The following is a 23,013-nucleotide window of genomic DNA, read 5'->3' as shown; positions in this document are numbered from 1 at the left end:
CACCACCAAGATGGTACCTTCCCCGCCATCCTCCCCATCACCACCACCAGGATGGTCCCTTCCTTACCTCCAGGGGGTCGGCTGCGCCCTCGCCTTCATCTCAGGCGGGACATGCAGATTCGGCTAACCTCGCTTTGCTCGCTAAGGACGGGGCCTACGCCAAAGAACTCATAAATTTATGCTTGCTGAGCTGGCAATAAATGTATACTGCTTTTCAATTTATCTCCCGAGTCTTTCTGGTAGAAATGCAAAATAAATGGTGTCACACTCCCTACTTCCCCTAAAATGAGTATTTACAAATAATATTATACATATATTCTAAAATAGACTAGACAGAAGTGACAGAACCCTGACAGGTTTATTGGCTACAGGCATGACACGATTTACAGAACTTTACATCAGATTTCAAAGATGGCCAAAAGAAATGTTTTAACAAATTATCATACATTTTCCTGATGCAAACATGGCCGGAGAGTTCATGTTCATGTGCGAAGCTTAATACCTGTAGTCTATAAGGCATTATATTTCTTCCCACACTCCGTGAAAACCTACATCTCCAGTAGATTAAGGATTGTGTTGGAGCAGGTGCTAGACATTGGAGCACAATATGAACATGTAGACTACTCTGAATTGTATTTTGTAATATATTTAATGAACCTACTATTCTGACAACCCACAACTTCTATTAGTAATGATGAATTTAAGAGATTATAGATGACTTCCCACAACATACAATAAATCAATGTCAGTCTATCGTTACCATTCACACTGTTTTCCTAAAAGTGAGCAAGCAGACACAAACAGTGGCTTCAAGTAATGACAATTAAAAACAGAAAAATGCTGAGCGACCAAGAACAAACAACAACAACATTGGAAAAGACACAAGAAAACAGATAAATATGTGAGTTGTAATGTAAATGGTATTGGTTTCAAGAGTTTTCAACATTTCTCTGAAATGAGCCATTGTATTTATCTTAAAAAATACCAAAAATCATATTTTTGAGGGACATATAAAAGTCTTCCATAAGTGTCCATGTCATTTTTATGTTCCAAAGTAGAAAGAAAATGAAAAGCATGTTTGGGACAACATAAAGATCCCTATCCCTTTATCCCTCTTATACTGTTCTGTTCAACAGAGTTAAAACCATTTAAGATCCTTGTATTATTTTATTCTATGCTACGGTATTTTTATTCTTTTTACAATAACGTGCATTTGGGGATGTGGACGAAACTTGTGCTGTTGAACTGATTTGTAACAATTTAATAGCATTCGCCAACAACACAGGAGACTGCATAAATATATTTCTAAATATGCAAATTGATGGTTGAAGTTTCAAAATAAAACTGTAAACCCTTGATCTGAGTTTGCATGTTCTGATGCTCACATTCTTGTTCAAGAAATTAGTGGCTGTAGCATTTCTATCATAAAGATGTGGCCAAACATTTCAGATTAAGAGCAATTAAACATAAGATAAACAATGGTTTGCTCTTGATGTAAAGTGTAACAGGTGTAACAGGCGACGGCGCTCTCTGCTGGTATTTGTGATAATCCATGATATACATATGTTTATTATTTATACATTTCTTAATGTATTTTAATAGTGTTGTTCACTAAAACAATATGATTACTTGCTTTTGATACATTATTTGAACCAATTATTATTGCCTCATAGTTATATGAATTTAAGTCAAAGGCTATTGTTCACTTAGATTTATCTTTATGACCAAAAAAATATGTATTTTGTGATTAAAAGCCTATTTTCCAGTCATTTATTTTGTCATTGTATATTTCTTGAAAATAATAGGCTATTAAAATACTTTCTTGTCATTTTCACCTGAAAACTATATCGCATAAAGTTTGATATTGTGAGCTATAGTATTCGCCCATTGTATGATCAAGTGTAAGTAAAATTCCATCAATATTTACCGACGATATCAAAAGTAAAACTCAGAATGTCACATTCCAGAATATTATGTTGATAGATTATAATTATAGAATTTATGTTCATCTTTAAAGTTAATAATTGTGAAAATGACATAAAATAGCAACTGATGGTGTATAATTTGCACATAGTCTTTAATCTCTTGGAGAAAGAGAGGAATTTTTAACATGAGTCATTTTTAAAATTGTTATTATTATGCTTGTAAATGTAGTGTGGTTAAAAAGATCAATATGATTTCTGCAATACTAAACAATATGGTATGTGAGTTTATTTTTGTTTTGTTGGTTGGCTGGAGAAAAATGAAGTGTAATTCAAGAAATGTCCACTAGGGGGAAACCAAAGGCTGGAGAGAGAGCCTGAGAAACAAGTGGTTGGCGGCAATAAACAGGCAAAACGCTGATGGCGGTGTTACTGTTTGGCTTCCACCTCAACACAGTCCAACTCAACACAGCTTTGCAGTCTTCATTTTGGATCAGGTAAGTTGTCCCCTCGAAGGCTAATGAATGATTTCTCTGAGTTCGGGATCAAATGTTAAATCCACTGTTGCCATAGAAATCCGCAATGTTTGTGTGCACTACCATTCAGCATAACATAAGCTTGTCTTAGCCAGACACATCAGGCTCCCAATTTTTCGATATATATATATATATATATATATATATATATATATATATATATTTATTTATTTATTTTTTGCTTTAAACAGAAAATCATTTGTTAATCGAACGTTTAGCTGTCGCCCTTTATGATAGAACTATTGTGCATTTTTTTCACGTTTCTAATGGTGTATGGGTTGACTAAATTTTTCTAGGTTTTTTTTTTTGGAGCAGTGAAGAAAAAAACCTACCAACATTAGCTAGAAACAGTATTAAAGAGAAGAGAAGAGAGCCGTGGAACTGCTCAGTTAGCTTCAGAGTCAGTAATGTTACTGGTAAATGCATTTACCTAACACACTGTAGCCCAATGTCAAAACGTTTTTATGTAATTATATTATTAGTATAATAATATACTAATAATATATATTACCCACGGCAATGGATCTATTATTAGGGGTGGCCCACCCCTAATAATAGATCCATTGCCACTAGTAGCTGTAGTTGTAGCTGACGGATGTATTCTGTCAAAATGGCTGACACGCGGCCAGGGGTCACGTGACTGGGAGATCCCTATTGGTAATTGACTGCTGAAATAGTGTTCCATTTTATTTTAGTGTCAAAGAAGATTACAGTTATGGTGACTGTTGTGATTGTGCATTGTTATGCATTGCTGATCTCGTCTGCATATTAATGTGAACTAATGTATTGATGTATACATTCAATTCTCTATTTTATATTGTGTTGAAAAAGAAAGAAATTAATATAGCCAATACAGCTGACGCACAGACAACATCGAGTCCGTGTCTTCGCATTTATTAATGTCTATTTTCCCCCTTTTCCAGGGGTGCAACATAAACAGTATAGAGATTACATTAATGACGTACAACTTTGTATACAATACACAATATATAGAAATTTTGAAGGAATTTTAGGCTGATTTGGCTGTTGCTGGAATGATGCCCATTAAAACTCATTCAGTCATCTGTCTTTTTCTCCCAGTTTATTTTACATGTAGGAGTAGACATTTCTCATTGATGACAAGTGATGTTATTGTTAGTTTCTTATAAAACCATAAATAAAATAGAATCAATTAATGTAATACAAACACATTAGCATGTTTTAAAAAATCTAAAATCAGCTTTAACAAATTAAATAAATATGTATGATCAAAGAAATTAAACAAACTAGAATTTAATGTAGGACTATTCAAAATATCAAACATATCAAACAAGCAAAAGGAACTTATTGTCAACAACTCAACAATTGCTCACAGGACATGTGTGTGTCAGAGAGAGGCTTCTTATATCCAAACACAGAGATTGGCCACAGGAATAATCATTCAGATTTGGTCAGTTAATGAAGTCACACTGAAAGGTTGCAGACTTTCTACACAACATGTATCAAGAACACATAGGAAAGTAAAAGAAAATAGTTAACAATGATTGATAAGAAAGATAGAAAGCTAGAAAAAACCATGAGGATAAGACATTAATATATTGTGTTGGTGACGTTATAGTGTCACGCGTCTGTGGTGTGACGTACTCCTTCTCTCACGTACAAATACACGACTGTCTCCTTCGGTAGGAAATCCAAGGCACTTTCCACACGCCATACAGGAGAAACACACACACACACACACACACACACACACACACACACACACACACACACACAGTGTTACCAGCATGGGGAAATCAGAGTAAAACTGGGAGTTGTGGAAATATGATACACCGGTGTTTTGCCAGATGAGAAGTTTATCTATGTATCATCTTTTTACTCTTTTAATTCATTTAACTGTATCATATATCTCTTTTAATTTATTTTATAACTGTTTTGATTTTCATTGCTTTTATTTTGTGATTATTTTAATTCCTTTCTGTAAAGCACTTTTATTGCCATAGTGTATGAAATGTGCAATATAAATAAACTTGCCTTGCCTTAAACTGAACTGTTGATCAAGGGCTACAATTAATACAGGAAGCTAATATAAAACTCTTACTGTCTGCAGTATATAGTATGAATACAGTGAATAATAAACAAATGACATGTTAGGATACTGAGTATTATGAAAATTAAGATCTATTATTAATAAAATGAGGCAAATATGGCAAAGTGAAATCACTCAGATCTCAAATGTGTCACTGATCTATAAGAGCACAAAATCTCTTTCTGACCTCTATAATTATTAAGAGTGTCAGATTAATTTATATGGTTTTATTTCAGATGCAAGTGTGACGATGTTATTTCAGATCCTCCTTTGAGCAGCTGCAGTTTCAGTTCAGTCACTGTGACTCTGACTGACGGAGGTTTTTGTACGACTCTTTATCACTGTGTGAACACCGAATCACCACTGTCGGTCTCATGATAACTCTGACAGTAATAATGTCCAGCATCTTCAGTCTGGACTCCACTGATGGTCAGAGTGAAATCACTGTTAGATCCACTGCCACTGAATCTAGATGGAGTTCCTGACTCGAGGTCTTTTACATAATAAATCAGGAGTTTAGGAGCTTCTCCAGGTTTCTGTAAGTACCAGAATAAGAAATCATCATTGAACACATCTGTGCTGGTTTTACATTTGATTGTCACAGTTTGTCCTGGTTGTTCTGCTGTTATTGAGGGACTCTGAGTGACGGTGATCTGTCCTCTACACTCTGAAAAACACAATAAGAAAATACACTCAAAACTTTGACAATATACTTTAAGAAATGAATTAATATCAAACTTGTGCTCCACAAACCTTGAGCAAACGCTGTGAGAGTCCAGATGAAGATGATGATGAAGGTCATGTTGATGAAGATTGTTGTGTGTGTCAGTGATGAAGTGTTAAACTCACAGCACTATAAACACTCTCACACACTGAAGATCTGATCAATATGCAAACACACTCCACATCATTTCCCTGAAGACAGTCACTCATTAACAGACACAAAACACAATTACTGAAGTGAGAACAGAGTAAAAATTAATGTTTTTCATAATATTTGATCCTCTACAATAGTCAAAATGTTAAAAATTATATAATTCAATTCAGCATCTAAAAGACCAACTTCAGTATATTAATCTGAATATCTGCTGTGAGACTTTGCGAATATTTTTTACTGTAGTTGGAGTGAAACGTCGCCGTTAATCCCCAAATTTTACACCAAATCCATGTGTGTTCCTGTAGTTTATGAACAGACATGAGGATCATCACAAACACGAGTCTCTGTCAATCACTGAATAACTGAGTTTGATTGTGAGTCACACATGATATGAACATGTTAACTTTAATAAATTCAGTTAGTAATTCAGTAATGATGATCTTCATAAAGCCGGTGAAGTCAGTGATTTGATGTTGTGATGTTTTGATGGTGGAAACAGCATTCAGCAGAGAGTGAGGATACAAATGCAGTTTATTTACAAGTATAATCCAAAGTCATAGTCCATATCAGGCCGAGCGTCAAAACACACGTTATCAGTCCGAACAAAATCCACAGATGCAGACGAGAACGAGAAACCCAAGACTCAGACTGAGAGAATCACCAGAAACAAAGAGACTGACGAGAATGCTGACAGTAACACACACACCAGAACAAACAAGACTTCACACTGAATACAGGCAAAACACATTTAATAGACAGTGATGAACTAAATGAACCAAGACACACTGAAACAGATCAATAATGAGCAGGGAGTTCTGGGAAATGAAGTCCGGGAATAACAGAGTCTCTGGAGACATTGAGGGACGAGGCTTCGTCTGCTGGTACAGAAGGACAGATGTTACAGATGTTACAGTTGTTACAGATGTTAGAGATGTTACAGATGTTAGAGATGTTACAGTTGTTACAGACAGGGGCGTAGCACAAGATCACGGGCCCTATGCATAGGCATTCCTGATGGGCCCCCATGTTACTGAGATTACATGTATAACCAAATTATCATCTGAAAGTTTATGTTCTGCTCTTTCAATGGGTTTTCTCAGTTCATTTTCAGCGCTAACGATCGCGGAGATATTCAAGCAGTTTAGCACTATATATTTCGTGTTCTAGTTTGTGCTCACCTTTCTTAGAAAAGAAGTCAGTTACCAATTGTTTCCCCTCATTTTGTTTCCTTTCTTTTTTGGTGGCCTGATTTGGCTTTCTTTGAGAAAGACATTTCTACAGCAGAAGTTTGCACTCCACCAGATGCTCAACTAACTAACATAAACAAAATGCAAACGGATGGACTAAACCATTTGGCGCATTAGCAAGGGGTGGGACCGTGAGACCTTAGATAGTCTTTACTTTTTTTGTATACAAATTTAGTCAGTCAATCAAGCAAGTTATTCAGCAAGTTAATCAGTTATTCAAAAATCTGGAATATATTTTTATTTTACCTGGATATTTTCATCTCCTAATTAAATTCCATAATGAATGTCAGACGAAATGCAAAGTTAGTTAGGACTGAAAAGTGTCACTAACTTTGCATTTCGTCTGACATTCATTATGAAATTTAATTAGGAGATGAAAATATCCAGGTAAAATAAAAATATATTCCAGACTTTTCAAGGGCCCTCTCTCCCCTTGAGGCTCTGGTAATCAGTACTGGTTTAACCCCAGTCCCACGCCTCTGGTTACAGATGTTACAGATGTTACAGATGTTACAGATGTTACAGATGTTACAGATGTTGATCTGTGTGAAGTTCAGTTAGTGAAGCGTTCAGGAGGTTTTTCTTCTGCTGATCTATTAGTTTATTTCACTGTGGTTCACTTTCAGCAGCGACACCAAACTGATGATGTTATACTTTATAGAATATATACAGTCAAACCGAAAATGTATTCAGACACCTTCAACATTTCTCACATTATCACAGTTTATTCGCTATAAAATGGTAATCAAATATGACAAATAATAAACTGTGTCAGAACAAATTCATCTTGATAATGTCAGATAACTTTGAGCAAAACATGGTCAGGTCAAATTGTCTGAATAATTTTTGGTCCCAAATGTTTATCAAATTTACTGGTAGTCACTGAATGAAGAATATTTGGGTATAATATGTCACAGTTTACTTTATTTTGCTATCCTCACTTACATAAATGAACTATAGTGTCCTGCACACACACAAAAAAGAATATAAAAAATTATATCTGGTGTCTGAATATTTTTTGGTTTGACTGTAGAAAAGATGCATTCTCAGTTTGTTCAGTGTTTTTTTTGTGTGTGTGTGTGTGTGTGTGTGTGTGTGTGTGTGTGTGTGTGTGTGTGTGTGTGTGTGTGTGTGTGTGTGTGTGTGTGTGTGTGTGTGTGTGTGTGTGTGTGTGTGTGTGTGTGATTTTATTAAAACTCAGTCATTAAATAAAATATAATTGTATCTTTGAGTTCTTTGTGTCATTTTTGTTTCAGGTCTTTCATTAGATCAGGGCTTTAGCTCACATTTGATAAATAAACTTCAGTCAGTGGAGCATGAAAACACCTGCAGAAACATGATGAAACAAGAACATGCGGACAAATTATGAACCTCTAGTGTTACATCAATTTAATAAGATAAAGAGTGTTATAGATTCATATTTACAGTAGCATGTGAAAAACTGAAATAAATGCTTTCTATTTCATGTAATACCAACGAAAATCCTGTTGAGTGTGAAAGTGTTTGAGCAGCTGCAGTTTCAGTTCAGTCACTGTGACTCTGACTGACGGAGGTTGATGGAGGTTGTACGACTCTTTATCACTGTGTGAACACATATTTACTGTTGATCTCGTGTCGACTCATACAGTAATAATGTCCAGCATCTTCAGTCTGGACTCCACTGATGGTCAGAGTGAAATCTGTTCCTCCTCGTGCTCCATTCCCACTGAATCGACTGAGACTGTTATCATAGAGTACATCTGCCTGATGAATGATGAGTTTAGGAGCTTCTCCGTGTTTCTGCTGATACCAATGTAAACCCCAGCTATATATCCCAGGATCAGTTTTACAGTTTATAGTGGCTTCTTGTCCTTCAGAAACAGTCACAACTTCAGGCTGAGTCACAGTGATTCCTCTGGATGCTGTTGACAACAACATTATATGAGTTTCATCAAATGAAATGAACATAAAAGACTCAGAAATGACGAGCTTTGACTTCTGTTACCTGGAATAAAAGCTGTCAGAATCCAGATGAAGCCGCTGAAGAGATTCATGGTGTTTGATGGGTGTGTACCGTGGTAAACAGCCGTGTGTTATAAAGTGTGTGAGTCTGAAGGCTATAAACACTCGGAGAGCTGAAACACGTGCCGATGCAAAGTGACTCTCTGAGCAAAAACCAGCTGGAGGAAAACACACATGAACATGAACATGCAGACGAAACTCATCCAGTTTATGGCCTTTAATGTGTTTTATTCTCATGATCCGATGGAGTGTGTTTTCACTTCTTTAGAAGTTTAGAAATCATTTCTTCTTTATTCTGCATGAGTCTCTGCTTCAGAGTTCAGACTTTCTGATGAATCGAGTGACAGAGTTTCATCACTAAAAGAAACGAGTATTTCACTGTGAACTCCATGAGAGGGCAAAGGTCATTCCAGAGGTCACAGGTCATCAAAACTTATTCAAATGCTTTGAGAAACACACGATCATTTAGAAACTCTTAATTTAGATGTGTAATGATCAGAGTCTTTATAATTATATTATTTATTTAGATTTACAGTAATAGTTTTCATGCATTAAGAGACATTTAGAGACGATGAGGCTGTTTTTGTGAAAGTCACTTCAGTTCAATAATCATGATGTTGAGAAGATCTGCTGTTGAGTCTCATATCAGTGTGTGTGTGTGTGTGTGTGTGTGTGTGTGTGTGTGTGTGTGTGTGTGTGTGTGTGTGTGTGTGTGTGTGTGTGTGTGTGTGTGTGTGTGTGTGTCGTTTGTCTCTTTCTCTGCTGGAGTGTGTGTTCATTTGAGTGTGACGGAGGTTTTTGTACGACGCTTTCACTAGAATGAAACACTGTGGTGGACTTTCGGTGGAGGAACTAAACTGACGATCAGAACCTGTGAGTCTTTCTTAAATTATTTAATAAAAATGTATGATGTGTGTGTTTTTAAAAAGGTTTAAGGTTATTTAACAGCATTTGGCAACAATATTCTTAATTTATTACAAAAACATATTATTGAAAAGCTTTACTATTTCAAATCATTTTTTTGTCAAAATTTTCTTCAGAAAACCTATTTATATTTATGCATATATCTTAAACTTGATACATTATAAAAAATCGGTAACATTTACAGTAAGAAAAAGGCAGCTTTGTTTGCCAGACCTGTTATTTTTACTGTAAAATTACATGAAATATCCAATTAAATCTATTACAGTTTTCACTATATACAGCAAAGGGACAAACAGTTTACCAATTAATCATTTTTACCGTAGCATTTTCAGTCTTTGATTTTTAAAATTATTATAATTTCTTACAGTGTACATTCAGTAATAATCAGTATTGATTAAATGGAGAATATTTTGAAACTAAACTCAGGATAATGTCTATGAATGAAAGCAGTGCGGTGAAACTACAGTAAAGATGACATGATTGTGCTTTTTACTACATTACCATCAGACAAAGAGAAATTTGTTAATGAGCATTTTAAAAATCAATAATTTAAACGATTAAGTTTGCTGATGATTATGATTGTGTCTCAACGGAAGAATAAAAAAAAAGTAATTGAAAATCAGCTAAAAATTACGATTGATTGTGAGTAACAAAATAGAAGAATATTTTTAAAAATAAACTTAATGCTGAAAATAAATTTTTTATATTATTTGTTTTCTAAATCTTATGAATAAATCAAAATGTATTAATCAATTTTCGTGTGGACAATATTTTTAAAAATTAGATTGAGATTAAAATGTTCTGTAACTTAATTCTGAGAAAATTCAAATGAGTATATTCTTTTCATTTATTTAATATTACAATTTTACATTCATATAAATGTTTTTAAATATAATTTTTCATCTTGTTATTGCTAAAATTTAGTTCATTTCATGTATTGACTGCAGATACTTTACAATCTATTCAATTATTTCTTCAAAGTTTCGTCTATAATTCTTGGTAAATGTAACTATTAAGGGCTTTGTTAAACGCATGAAACAAAAGTTGTATAATGCAGACAAAATAAATCAAATTTTTATAATTTTCATCAGGCAAAAAGAAATTTAGTTGAAGAGCATTTTGAAAATTAATAATTTAAACGACTTAAATGTTCAAATTTGCTGATGTTTGTTTATGAGTGTCTGAATAGCAGAATTTTCTATTCTATTTCTATTTCTATTTTCAAAATACAAAATAATATTGAAATTATCATTTAAATTTGTTTTCTAGATCGTATAACGACATCACAATATAATCATCAATTTACTTGGACAATGTTTTTCAAGCTCTGTGTGTGTGTGTGTGTGTGTGTGTGTGTGTGTGTGTGTGTGTGTGTGTGTGTGTGTGTGTGTGTGTGTGTGTGTGTGTGTGTGTGTGTGTGTGTGTGTGTGCGTGTGCGTGTGTGTGTGTGTGTGTGTGTTTCAGCCGGGCCCTCCGTGTCTCCCTCCGTGTCTCTGCTGGTCTCTGGAGACTCCTCCGCTCTGCTCTGCCTGCTCAGCTCTTACTCTCCACAGGGGGCGACGGTGAGCTGGACGCTGGACGGGTCAGAGGTCACCGAGGGGGTTCAGACCAGCGCAGAGAGCGAGCGGGACGGTCTCTACAGTCGCAGCAGCGTCCTGAGCCTCAGCAAAGCACGCTGGGAAGGCGCACAGCGCTTGATCTGCAGAGCAACACATGCCGGAGCTCCTCACGACGCCTCGTTCCTCAAGAGCTCCGAGTGCTGATGTTTCTCCAGTGAAGACCAGCGTATCTGAGCGTCACGTGATTTACAGCTCAATACTGAAGCAGTCTGTCAATGTGCTGCCATTGCTGTTCATTCAATAAAGCTTCATCTGAACGCCTTACATGTGTGTTGGACTGCATCATTGATCAGTGTGTCGTTGCTTCAAAGTCCTGCACTAAAGTTTCAGCTGCTTTTGATTGATTGTAATAGTTGAGAACAGCTGCATTCAGCAGTAAATGTCAAATGAAGCTCTTGGGGTTTGAACATGGTCACTGGAGACGAGCTGCTCTATTCTGAGACCATCACAATCACTAAACCTGACAATGCAAATGAGATTTTCACCTCAAACTCACAGTTTCACTCTTTTACTGGTTCAACGCTCTGAACTGGAACAGTTTCACTTCTGCTAAAATGAGTTATGAGTAATAAATAGCTAGGCCTAAAAAGGCTCAAAAACATCTTTGTTAAATTGACTTTATCATATAGTGTATTGTACAAAACAACCAATATATGGTTTGTTTGATTTCACATCAGTTTACACGCTCAGTTTTCTCTGATTCAGAGCATATTTTACTCAAACCCGTCCGTCACAGATCAGATCTGTTGTGTTGAGAAGTATACAATACTTCATGTTCAATTCATATTAATTGCTTACTATAACAGATATAATAATGTGGAACTGCACCACTTTAGGCTCTAGAGAGAAATTGTTGAATAATGCGACGAAAAAGAATAAGGGTTTAAACTGAATCCGAAATCACATACTTCACTACTATATAGTCGGTGAAAAGCAGTATGTGACAAAAGAAGTATGTCCAAATTTACAGTACTCATGTACGTCCCCAGATTGACCTACTACTTCCGGTGAGATGCTGAAGTGTGATACGATGGACACTTTACTATCCCATGAGGCCACAGGAGAGGATTTATGAATAACAGTGAAGAGATGCAACTGACACTGTAGATCACATGATAATTACAACATGGCGAATGTAGTACGTCTGGATTACATTCATACTATACTCATTAGTACTATAGAATGTACTTTTTTTGCGGTCGTGAAGTAATTACTTATTCAAGAAAGATTCGCAATTTCGGACGCATCCTTAGTGTTAGTTGCACACAAGTCCTGAAAATTGAAGCCAGAACGTCTTGATCACCCCAGGTGGTCCCAGTATAGCTCATAATATCACAATATAGCCCAGTATTAATACTATAGTATAGCTCATAAACCCCGGCCTCTCCATGTAATGGAATGGGATGTTTAACAAACTAAACAATCAATTTACACTTCAAATTATTTTTTTTCCAAAGATAGTTTCTGTCGTTTTATGTAGTTTTTGTTACTCTGATGTAAATTCAGTTGTTTGTTTTTTAAAGTAGCTTTTTAATGCTATAAAAGCGAGCGTGTGACAACATGGTTGATAGAGGAGATTGACAGCTTCTCTGGGTAAAGTAGTCACTGAGGCATCAACTGACTTTTTTCGGGAGGAGATTGAAGCTTTAACTTTAATTTCTACATTTCCATGATTAATTTCACACCGACATGAGTTGTTCTGCACTTCACTCTCATTACTGCGCAGACTCAGTCCCATAATTAGTGCCTGTCACAGTCTCAGTGCCATCCACATCACCAGACCTGTCAGCTCCGCCCACTAGATCATTATCACCCCAATTATAATCACCTGCACATGCTCAGTAGGACTCATATAAACAGTTACTTCACACTAAACCCATGACAATGCTAATTTGTTCAGATTCAAGTGCTGCTCTGGCTAGTCTCAAAAGTGCAATGCCAAAATGTAGGGAGGATATTATGTATGAAATTCTGTTATCTTTATACAGAGTAAGTAGTCTGGGGATTGATGTCGAGTTTTTATGGGTCCCAGCACACATTGGCATCCAATGGAACGAGATGGCAGATACTTTAGCTAAAAATGGGTTGAAAGTTAATCAGGTAGAGGTGGCAGTACCAGTTAGCAAAGTAGAGATCAAATCATATGTACGGAGCACAGTTAAGATACAGTGGCAGAGTTTATGGGATAATGGAAATAAAGGAAGACATTTATACGAGATACAGCAGAAAGTGTGTGAGGAAAAGTCATTGGGGAAGAGCAGGAGAGAACAGTGTCAATTTAGCAGAATTAGATAGGTCACACACAGTTAAATGCATCTCTGCACCTTATTGGAAAACATTCATCTGGAAACTGTGGAACATGTGCTGTTTGTGTGCACTAAATACTCAACTCAAAGACTGGCTTTAAGGAAAGGACTGGAACATGAAGGAATTAAACAAATGGACATTATAACTATTTTCTCAAATAACTCCGGAAAGATGGTGCTTAAACACGTCTCATCTTTTTTACTACAAACTGGACTGGACACAAGGATTTAAGTATATGTAATTAAGATACAGTAGGTGGCGATAATGCTCCATATGGTTGCAAGTCGCCAGTAAAAAGAAGAAGAAGAAGAAGAAGTTACTTCACACTAGCACCTTCGTCTGGTCTCATCTATACCTATGGAAAGACTTACTCGAATACTCACCTTGGAGACTTACCTGTCCTCAGTCCTTCTTCATCTCCTGTCATTCCTTCATCTGCACAGCACACCAGTCAGCACCTAAAACCAACAAAGATCTGTGAATGTTAAAGCTAAGTGCAAACCTGCTACTTTGAATCCCATGTTCACCTGTTTACCACGCTGCTTCATTGAACTTCCTTTGAATAAAAGACACTGTTGTTTTACGTTAGATCTGAGTCTTCTCCTTCTGTTACTGTGACAGAGCCATATTGGGACATTGGCGGCTTCACTTTTCTACAATGGAAGAGAGTGAAGTTGCGTTGTCCATCTTTTTTTACAGTCTATGGTTTTACCCCGCATGGAGTGTGTTCTGTTAAAAGGGTGAAAACACCACAAATTGACGATGAGGATGAGCGCCTCGGTGCCGAGCAAACCCCTGTCTCTTACTGTCAATGGGGAACCACCGAGTCCATTTGAAATGTGGCAGAAAATCTTTATGGAGATGCATGGGAGATACGCAGACGAGTGGTCTTGCTGCTTTGCTTGGGGACGAAAGGCCAGCGCCTGTTTTATACTCTGCCAGATCAAGGTACTACTTTTGATGAAGCATGAGTGTGGAATCCTAAAGCTGAATGCGAGAACTGTCCAGAACTGTCACAGTTATGCCGGACAATTCAGTCAGGTTGGCCTAAACTTTCCTGTTAGACATGAACTGGTTGTTGAATCTCCATTGATTTTCAGAGGGAATCGTTTGATTGTTCATATTGCACTGCGGGAATGCCTCATCCTCCTGACACATGAGGGACATCAGGGGCTGGAGCGAACAAGTGCACCACACAAGTGCTGAAAAGTTAGGCCAATGCGTCTCAATCGCCTCCTGGTGGTCCCAGTATAGCTCATAAACCCGGCCTTCTCTTCTCCATGAAGTCTAATGGGACGCGAGGGAAACTAAACAATCAAATTACACTCCAAAGATGTTTTCTGTCATTTTAGGTAGTTTTTATCACGCTGATGTAAGTTTAAGTGTTCGTTTTTGAAATAAGTTTGGTCTTAGTTAGTTATTTGATGCTACAAAAACGGGAATGTGACGCCATGATTGACAGATTCTGTAAACGAAGTAGTCACTTTTTGGGGGATTTTCAGGAGGAGATTGGAGCTACAACTTAACTTTCTACATGTCCATAACTGTATATTTCACACCGATATAAGTTGTTCTGCAGTAAACTGGACTAACCGATTCTGCGGTTTGGGACTTCGCATTTCTACAATAGAAGAGAGTGAAGGTGCGTCGTCCATCTTTATTTACAGTCTGTGGGTTCGAACCAAACAGTGTCTGAGGGAGTTGTATTGGCGGCCACGAATGGACGATCTTGTTCTCACAATCCTATCTGTGTGACAAGCCAGTGATAAATCGGCCAAAACATTCACAGCTCCAGTGCAGCCAGTGGGGTTCATGAAAGGCCCATTTCAACCTTTCGAGAAGGGAGATACTGACTGTAAGTTTGCAATAACACTGATTGACTATTTCAGCAAATGGCCAGAAGTTGATTTTGCTTCATTGGTAACGGCAGAGACTGTTCTGAAATTTCTCGAGAAGGAAACCTTTGCTGATTTTGTGAAAACACAGGGAATAAAGAACATAAAGACAGTGTTTATTACCTCAGGCTAACAGGGCCATTGGACGGTTCAACAGGTTGCTTAAAGAATGTTATAATAATGTTATAAGATGTTACTGACAATACACTGATCATTAGAGATTATCTAAATTTCTTAAAGTAACACGCCAACTTTTTTGGACTTATTCACTTATTGAGCTTATTCACCTTATCCCCCAGAGTTAGATAAGTCCATACATACCTTTTTCATCTCAGTGCGTGCTGTAACTCTGTCTGACGCACCCACTGCTAGCCTAGCTGTATGTAAATGGCTACAGCTAGCATACTAATCCCAATAAGTGACAAAATAACGCAAACATTTTCCTATTTACATGTTGTGATTTGTATAGTCACAGAGTGTACAAATAACAAGGTCATATGAGACACAGACATCTTTTAACCTTATAAATACTGGGAACTATATTCTCAGAAGGCGAAGCACTGCGACATGGGCGGAGTGATAACCGCAGCACCTGAGATGTTTGCGTTATTTTGTCACTTATTGGGATTAATATGCTAGCTGTAGCCATTCACATCCAGTCTTTGTGCTAAGCTAGGCTAGCGGTGGGTGCGTCAAACAGAGTTACAGCACGCACTGAGATGAAAAAGGTATGTATGGACTGATCTAACTCTGGGGGATACGGTGAATAAGATAAAGTCCAAAAAAGTTGGCGTGTTCCTTTAAAATTGCAGTTTGAAATAAGGTGAGAACAAGAAAGCCTTTTGATGTGAAACAAGAAGAAGCCCGGTTCACTGATCCGTTGTCAGTACAACAACTAACAGGACAGAGTACTTTCATATTAAGTGATGGAAAAAGATGTAATTCATCTCGTCTTTCACTACGCCTAAAGAGAGGAACTCTCTGTACAGGATTAAATACCTGAAAGAGGCTGTACAACAGAGAACACTGATTTGAGTCTGAATACAGTCCAAACACAGTTTGCTCGGCTGGGTGATAAAATATCTGACATTATTTTAACTAAAACATGAGCCCCTCAAGGCACAGTTTTATCACCTTTTCTGTTTTCTTTGTATACAGCTGACTACAGGCACACTCAGAATTCATGTTGTCTACAAAAGTTTTCAGATGATATACTGCCCTTGTGGGTTTAATTAATCAAGGCAACGATGTGGACTATAGAAGAGAGGTTGAGTTATTTGTTAGATGGTGTGATGAAAATTGAATGTGGAGAAGACTAAGGAGTTGATCATTGATTTCAGAAGAAAAAAAGAAGTGATAGAACCAGTGATTATTAACGGTCAGAAAGTAGAGATTGTTCAGTCTTATAAATATCTTGGTGTCCATTTGGACAGTAAACTGAACTGGAAGAAGAATAGTGAGGCTGTGTTTAAGAAGGCACAATCAAGACTATTCTTTCTGAGGAAGTTCTATTGGTGTATGTAGGAAGCTTCTTTATGTTTTTTTATCAGGGAATTGTAGCTAGTGTTTTGTTTCATGCAGTGCTCTGTTGGGGATGTAGTATCACTGTCGATGATAAAAATAGGATTAATAAATTGATTAGAAAGGCAGGCTCGGTTATTGGCCTTAATCCTGATTCACTGGAGATTACTGTGGAAAAGAGAACAAGGGTAATATTAAAAATAATTATGCGTTACAAAGGTCATCCACTATATTGTATCTTTAGTGGACTTAAAAGCTCATTTAGTGGAAGATGAATAATGCCTCGGTGTTCTACAGAGCGATTTAGAAGGTCTTTTACTCCAAATGCAGTTAGGTTGTTTAATGATATTGTGTAATTTCTTCTATTGATTGTTGTTGTTTTTTAATGTTTATTTGTTTGTGGTGTCTGTAATGTGCAATGGTGGCGAATGAGTTTCCCCTTGGGATTAATAAAGTTTTCTTACTTACTTACTTACTCCATAAGAAAGTCCCGACTATAGTGCAGCCTCTCCATTCCAACGCTGTCCTCTCACAAAATATCCAAGGAATAACAATCAAATAGTTCACAAACATGAGATAGAGAGAAGAGAACTTTAGAACTTTTGGAGAGAAGTCATACAAACTAAAGCAAACACGAACAAACCATGTTGCTGTTTCGACGTTCCTGCTTCTACAGGTCGCCACAGTGCAGCGCCCCTGAAATTAATATGATTACGTAAAAGAATAAGACAAAAAACCCACAATTCACCTGTACTGGATGTAGAAACACATAAAAGATCTTGTTGTGCTGGACTGTGTGTGTTTCTGCACTGTTGAGTGTGTGAAAGTGTTTGAGCAGCTGCAGTTTCAGTTCAGTCACTGAGACTCTGACTGACGGAGGTTTTTGTACGACTCTTTATCACTGTGTGAACACATCTTTATCGATGATGTGGTGGTGACATTGACAGTAATAATGTCCAGCATCTTCAGTCTGGACTCCACTGATGGTCAGAGTGAAATCTCTCCCTGATGATTTACTGCCGCTGAATCTAGACAGAGTTCCTGACTGGGGGAAGTTTACAAAATAAATCAGGAGTTTAGGAGCTTCTCCAGGTTTCTGTAAGTACCAGGATAAACCTTCATTCCCAGATCTATATCTGAGTACATCACTGCTGGTTTTACATTTGATTGTCACAGTTTGTCCTGGTTGTTCTGCTGTTATTGAGGGACTCTGAGTGACGGTGATCTGTCCTCTACACTCTGAAACACACAACAAGAAAATACACTCAAAACTTTGACAATATACTTTAAGAAATGAATTAATATCAAACTTGTGCTCCACAAACCTTGAGCAAACGCTGTGAGAGTCCAGATGAAGATGATGATGAAGGTCATGTTGATGAAGATTGTTGTGTGTGTCAGTGATGAAGTGTTAAACTCACAGCACTATAAACACTCTCACACACTGAAGATCTGATCAATATGCAAATGGACAAATACTTTATTTAAATGATGCTGTAAATGAAAGTTCAGGAGGAGCTCGTTCTTCTCATCCTGTCAAACACAACATCAAGTATGTCATGTAATCATCATGATTCGCCAATAAGTGTGAACTTTAAAAACTTACAATAATCATAGGCATAGTTTTTATCATTCATAATGATGTGATAACTTATCTAACTTTTAACTAACTTACATCAAGACTGAACTAATTTGAGCTGAATGACACTATTGCTTTACAGCTGAGGGGAGGGGTCGCAATGATGAACCAGATCAACCAGAACGCCCACCACACACCAGCTTACTGGTGGAGAGACAGAGTGATGAAGCCAATCAGTGTATAGGCATGATTAGGAGGCCATGATGGACAATGGGCAAATTTGGCCAGGATGCCGGGGTTACACCCCTACTCTTTTTCCCAAAGGACATCTTGGGATTTTTTATGACCACAGAGAGTCAGAACCTCGGTTTAACATCTCATCTGAAGGACGGTACTTTTTGACAGTGTCCCCGTCACTGTGCTGGAGTGTTATAGTGAGCGCCCCCTGCTGGCCTCACTAACACCTCTTCCAGCAGCAACCTAGCTTTCCCAGGAGGTGTCCCATCAAGGCTCAATCCTGCTTAGCTTCAGTGGGTCAGTCTTGGGCTACAGAGTGATATGGCTGATGACTTTAACTACAAATTAATCTGTGAGTTTTTTAAAACTCATGCTTGCAATGGAGGTTTGGCGCGCAAGCTAGAAGCACCTTTAAAGGGTTAGTTCAGCCCAAAATGAAAATTAAGTCATTAATTACTCACCCCCATGCTGTACCAACCCCGTAAGACCTTCGTTCATCTTCGGAACACAAATTAAGATATTTTTGATTAAATCTGAGAGGTGGATCACTGCTACATAGGCTGCCTAAGGGAATGAAACTTGACGGCCCAGAAAGTCATTAAAGAACATGTTTAAATATTCCATGTGCCTACAGTGGCTCAACTATAAGTTTATCAAGCGACGAGAATACTTTTTGTGCGAAAAAAACACATAAATAACGACTTTATTCGACTATTCCTTTTCTTCCTTGTGGGCCTTGAGACGAGAGTTGAAGAGATTTCCACGACGCATGCGCGAGAACTGAACAAGAAGTAATAGAAGAAGAACGTCCTCTTCTCAGTTCTCGCGCATGCGTCGTGGAAATCTCTTGAACTCTCGTCTCAAGGCCCACAAGGAAGAAAAGGAATAGTCGAATAAAGTCGTTATTTATGTGTTTTTTTCGCACAAAAAGTAGTCTCGTCGCTTGATAAACTTATAGTTGAGCCACTGTAGGCACATGGAATATTTAAACATGTTCTTTAATGACTTTCTGGGGCGTCAAGTTTCATTCCCTCTGGCAGCCTATGTAGCAGTGATCCACCTCTCAGATTTAATCAAAAATATCTTAATTTGTGTTCCGAAGATGAACGAAGGTCTTACGGGGTTGGTACAGCATGGGGGTGAGTAATTAATTACTTAATTTTCATTTTTGGGTGAACTAACCCTTTAATGTTTAAAAATGTGCATCACATTATTTGGAAGTGTCATTTTTAAACATAACACATTTTATACCTAAAACCTTGTTTAAGGTATTGGGTGAAAATATAAAAAATATGATAGAAGATAAATATCAGACCAGCTCTCATCTTACAGGATGTTGAATGGAAATGCAAATGATTTGCACTAAAATGAGCTCTATGAAACTGCATGTGATAAGATGTTATGATAAGAGCTGCTGTTTACTTCACTGGATGATTCAGCTAAATACTGAAGATATAGTGGATGGACCAAATGTGAACGTGTAAGAATCTTCTCTGCACACTTATGCAATTTAAATGAGAAAGCCTTGTTGTTTTGAATTTTAATACAGTTGAAGTAGGAGTTAGAAAGTGAGCAGCCAGTGCAAATCACCTTTATTTCTATAGCGCTTTATACAATACATATTGTTTCAAAGCGGCTTTACAGTTATAACAGGAAAATGATTCAGTGATGCAAAACAGAATTCATTTTGGTTGAAAAATATAGTGTCATTGTTCAGCTGAAGTCAGTTGAGTGTTGATTAAGTTCTGTTGTAAAGATCATCCATTATTATTTTAGTTAATTTAATCTATAAATCAGTGATGTCATTGTCAAGCTCAGTTTAGTTCTCATCTGATAGCGTCAGTGCAGTCAAATCAATAATATTGTTGAATATTAAGTGTCCCCAAATAAGCAATGTGTCAAATAGTGCAAGATCATTTTGTCTATTGATTGGCTTCTGCTCTTCACAAATGTTTCTCAACCACTTTGAGAAGCTTGATAAAACTAGATAAATTCAGTTCAGTTTCTACATAGAGCCCTAAATGGTTCTGTCAGACGCTTCATATATAAAACCTTTTAGATCAGGGGTCTCCAGCCCTCCTAATTTTCCAAGTAACCCAGAACACCTTGATTAGCACAACTGAGCATGCTTCTCAAACAGAAGACTGCATCCTAGTGTAATGGACGTAGGCCAGTAAGAGCTGAGCGTGTAAACCTCACTCCCCTGGCTTCAAAAGGCACCCTAGCGACTGACGCTAAAGGCTGCGGTCTTTAGCGGCCTTGTTAGCAGCTCTACCTCCCATATCGGAGATGCCGTTTCGAGTCCCTCTTGTAGCAGATCAACCAGGACCGGTTACATTTGGTGCCGTGACCTAGATGTGAGTGAGGTTTAGAGGGGTGGACCCGGTTCGATTTCCACATAGAGCAGGTTGAGTATGACAGGTTAGATTTGGTGCCGTGACCTGTAAAATTGTGAGGTTTAACGGGTGAGTGTAATGGACGTTGGCCAGTTGTAAACCTCACTCCCCTGGTGTGCTAGTGACTGCAGTCTTTAGCATCCTTGTTCAACGCCGCAGACCCCAGTTCAAATCCCGCTCTGAGCTGGTCGAGTAGGACCAGTTACACTAGTAAGACTGCATATCTCTGATGCCAAATCAACTGGCATTGAACGCCATCTCAATCTGAAGAATCTTTGGAAGACTGCTTTCGTCCGTTATTCGGCTTATGAAGTCAAGTGCATCAAGTGTCTCCTTTGCGTTCTTAAATCACACACAATCCTTTGCACACATTTCAATTCACAAAAAAGAACTGACGGAAACCTAGTTGGCACAGAGCTTGTCTGAATTCATTATGAAATGTAAGACAGAAATAATGTTTTCGGAGATGAAGGCCGTGGTCATGGGGAGTTGAACATGTGTGATGTAGCCTTGCGCATTTACTAGACCATCTCATTCTAGCGTTTAAAGCTGAAGTGGACTCTAGCTTTGAAGCCTCAGGAGGACTGAACTAAGAAGGATGCAGCCCTCCATTTGAGAAGCACCATGTCATTTGGTAATTAACACCATTAGTGTTGAAGTTTTATTGTAAGGTTCTTTGGGAGTCATCATTGTGGTGATCAGTGTTTCTTGAGCTTTAGTTGAGATCTTGACCCTGGACTTTACTTTTTTTATTCTTTGGTTGCTGTGAAGTGACAATACCTTTATAAAACATTTATTGTGGCAAAAAATATGTTAGCATCATTCTGTGGTTGACAAAATGTCCCAGCATGCATGATTTCACAGTAAATTTCTGACTACAGTAATTTATTGTAAAATAATACTCTGTAATCCTGTAAATGCCTGGAAAATTGTTACAGTGTAGATAATGTTGATGGTTTATTGATTGTTTCATTTGAATGGGCATTGAGACACATTTTGACATCAATTCGCATCATACAAACCTCACCAATGGTCAAAATCAACTAATCAGTTAAACTCTGAACATAAAAAAAAGAGTAAACATAAAAGCAAATAGTTTGAATTGCAACCAGAAAGCAACTAGAATGCATTGCTGCATGAAGCTTTTTGTTGACTGTCACCTTTGTCGAGATTCATATGTTGATTGGTAATGTCTGAATGGTATAGTATAATTTATGTACAATGTGTTTATAAACTTATTAGAGAAACACTGCTGAATTTGCTGAAAATGCTACAGTATCACAGTGTTGGTAATGCAAAGTTTAAATGTATTATTATCACACAACACTAATAATCAGTGGATAGATTTCAGATTAGTCTTATATTTCTTATGATTTCATATTAGACTTCATGATGACTACATCACTATCAATAGTCACCTGACTGCATTTTGTCTCGGCTTCCTTTGCTATTGCAAATATATTTTTATAAACGGTGTAACAGCAGCCAAAAAAGACAAAAAATAAGGGTTAAAGAGCCCAACTAAAGCAAACACTAATCACTATAATGGTGACTATCAATAGGAACTTTTGTAGAAGTATGACAGAATAAGGTCTAACTGGTTATTAATAGGTGAAGCTGGTAATACTGAGTTGTTTAATCCTCCTCTGCTGAGATTATGAGAGATTTAATGTTTTTTTTTTTTATCTTCAGTTGATTTAATCTAAGGTGCCTGGAAGTCAGTTGTAGTTCCCTTTCAGTCGATAACGTCAGACGTAGTCGACGGTCGACTGAATTGGGATCTCGCTAGAAAGCCTGTCTTCTTCGAGTACTATTGAACGAGCCAATGTAATTGGCGTGCGTGATTTGCATCACACACTCCGCCCCCGCGGCGCGGGTATAAAT

The 23,013-nt window shown here is 37.4% G+C and overlaps 2 long non-coding RNA genes, 1 pseudogene and 1 gene segment (V, D, J or C); 1 reads left to right on the top strand and 3 right to left on the bottom strand.

Moving 5' to 3' along the window:
- Positions 1-4,160: 4,160 nt before the first annotated feature.
- LOC143726678 (Ig kappa chain V region 4135-like) lies at positions 4,161-5,563 on the bottom strand. The segment is given in 2 exon segments: positions 4,161-5,193; positions 5,280-5,563. Coding segments are annotated over 2 exon segments (378 nt in total).
- Positions 5,564-5,916: 353 nt separating this feature from the next.
- Positions 5,917-17,823, bottom strand: LOC143726705 (uncharacterized). Its single transcript, XR_013198944.1, has 2 exons — positions 17,728-17,823; positions 5,917-6,278 (listed from the first exon to the last, which is right to left on the bottom strand). It is a non-coding gene; the product is annotated as an uncharacterized LOC143726705 (long non-coding RNA).
- LOC143726694 (uncharacterized) lies at positions 9,372-11,458 on the top strand. The gene is made up of 2 exons (XR_013198933.1): positions 9,372-9,524; positions 11,040-11,458. It is a non-coding gene; the product is annotated as an uncharacterized LOC143726694 (long non-coding RNA).
- A 1-nt stretch (position 17,824) lies between the features above and the next one.
- Positions 17,825-18,381, bottom strand: LOC143728631 (Ig kappa chain V region 3368 pseudogene; annotated as a pseudogene). Its single transcript, XR_013199853.1, has 2 exons — positions 18,243-18,381; positions 17,825-18,156 (listed from the first exon to the last, which is right to left on the bottom strand). The product of XR_013199853.1 is annotated as an Ig kappa chain V region 3368 pseudogene (transcript).
- Positions 18,382-23,013: the final 4,632 nt, after the last annotated feature.

The sequence above is a fragment of the Siphateles boraxobius genome, unplaced genomic scaffold (assembly GCF_051911475.1).
Source record: "Siphateles boraxobius isolate OS27281-9 unplaced genomic scaffold, OSU_SipBor_1 12, whole genome shotgun sequence".
In the NCBI taxonomy this organism is placed as follows: Eukaryota; Metazoa; Chordata; class Actinopteri; order Cypriniformes; family Leuciscidae; genus Siphateles; species Siphateles boraxobius.
The sequence above is the reverse complement of the archived record's forward strand: the minus strand, read 5'-3'. Positions and strand labels throughout refer to the sequence as shown.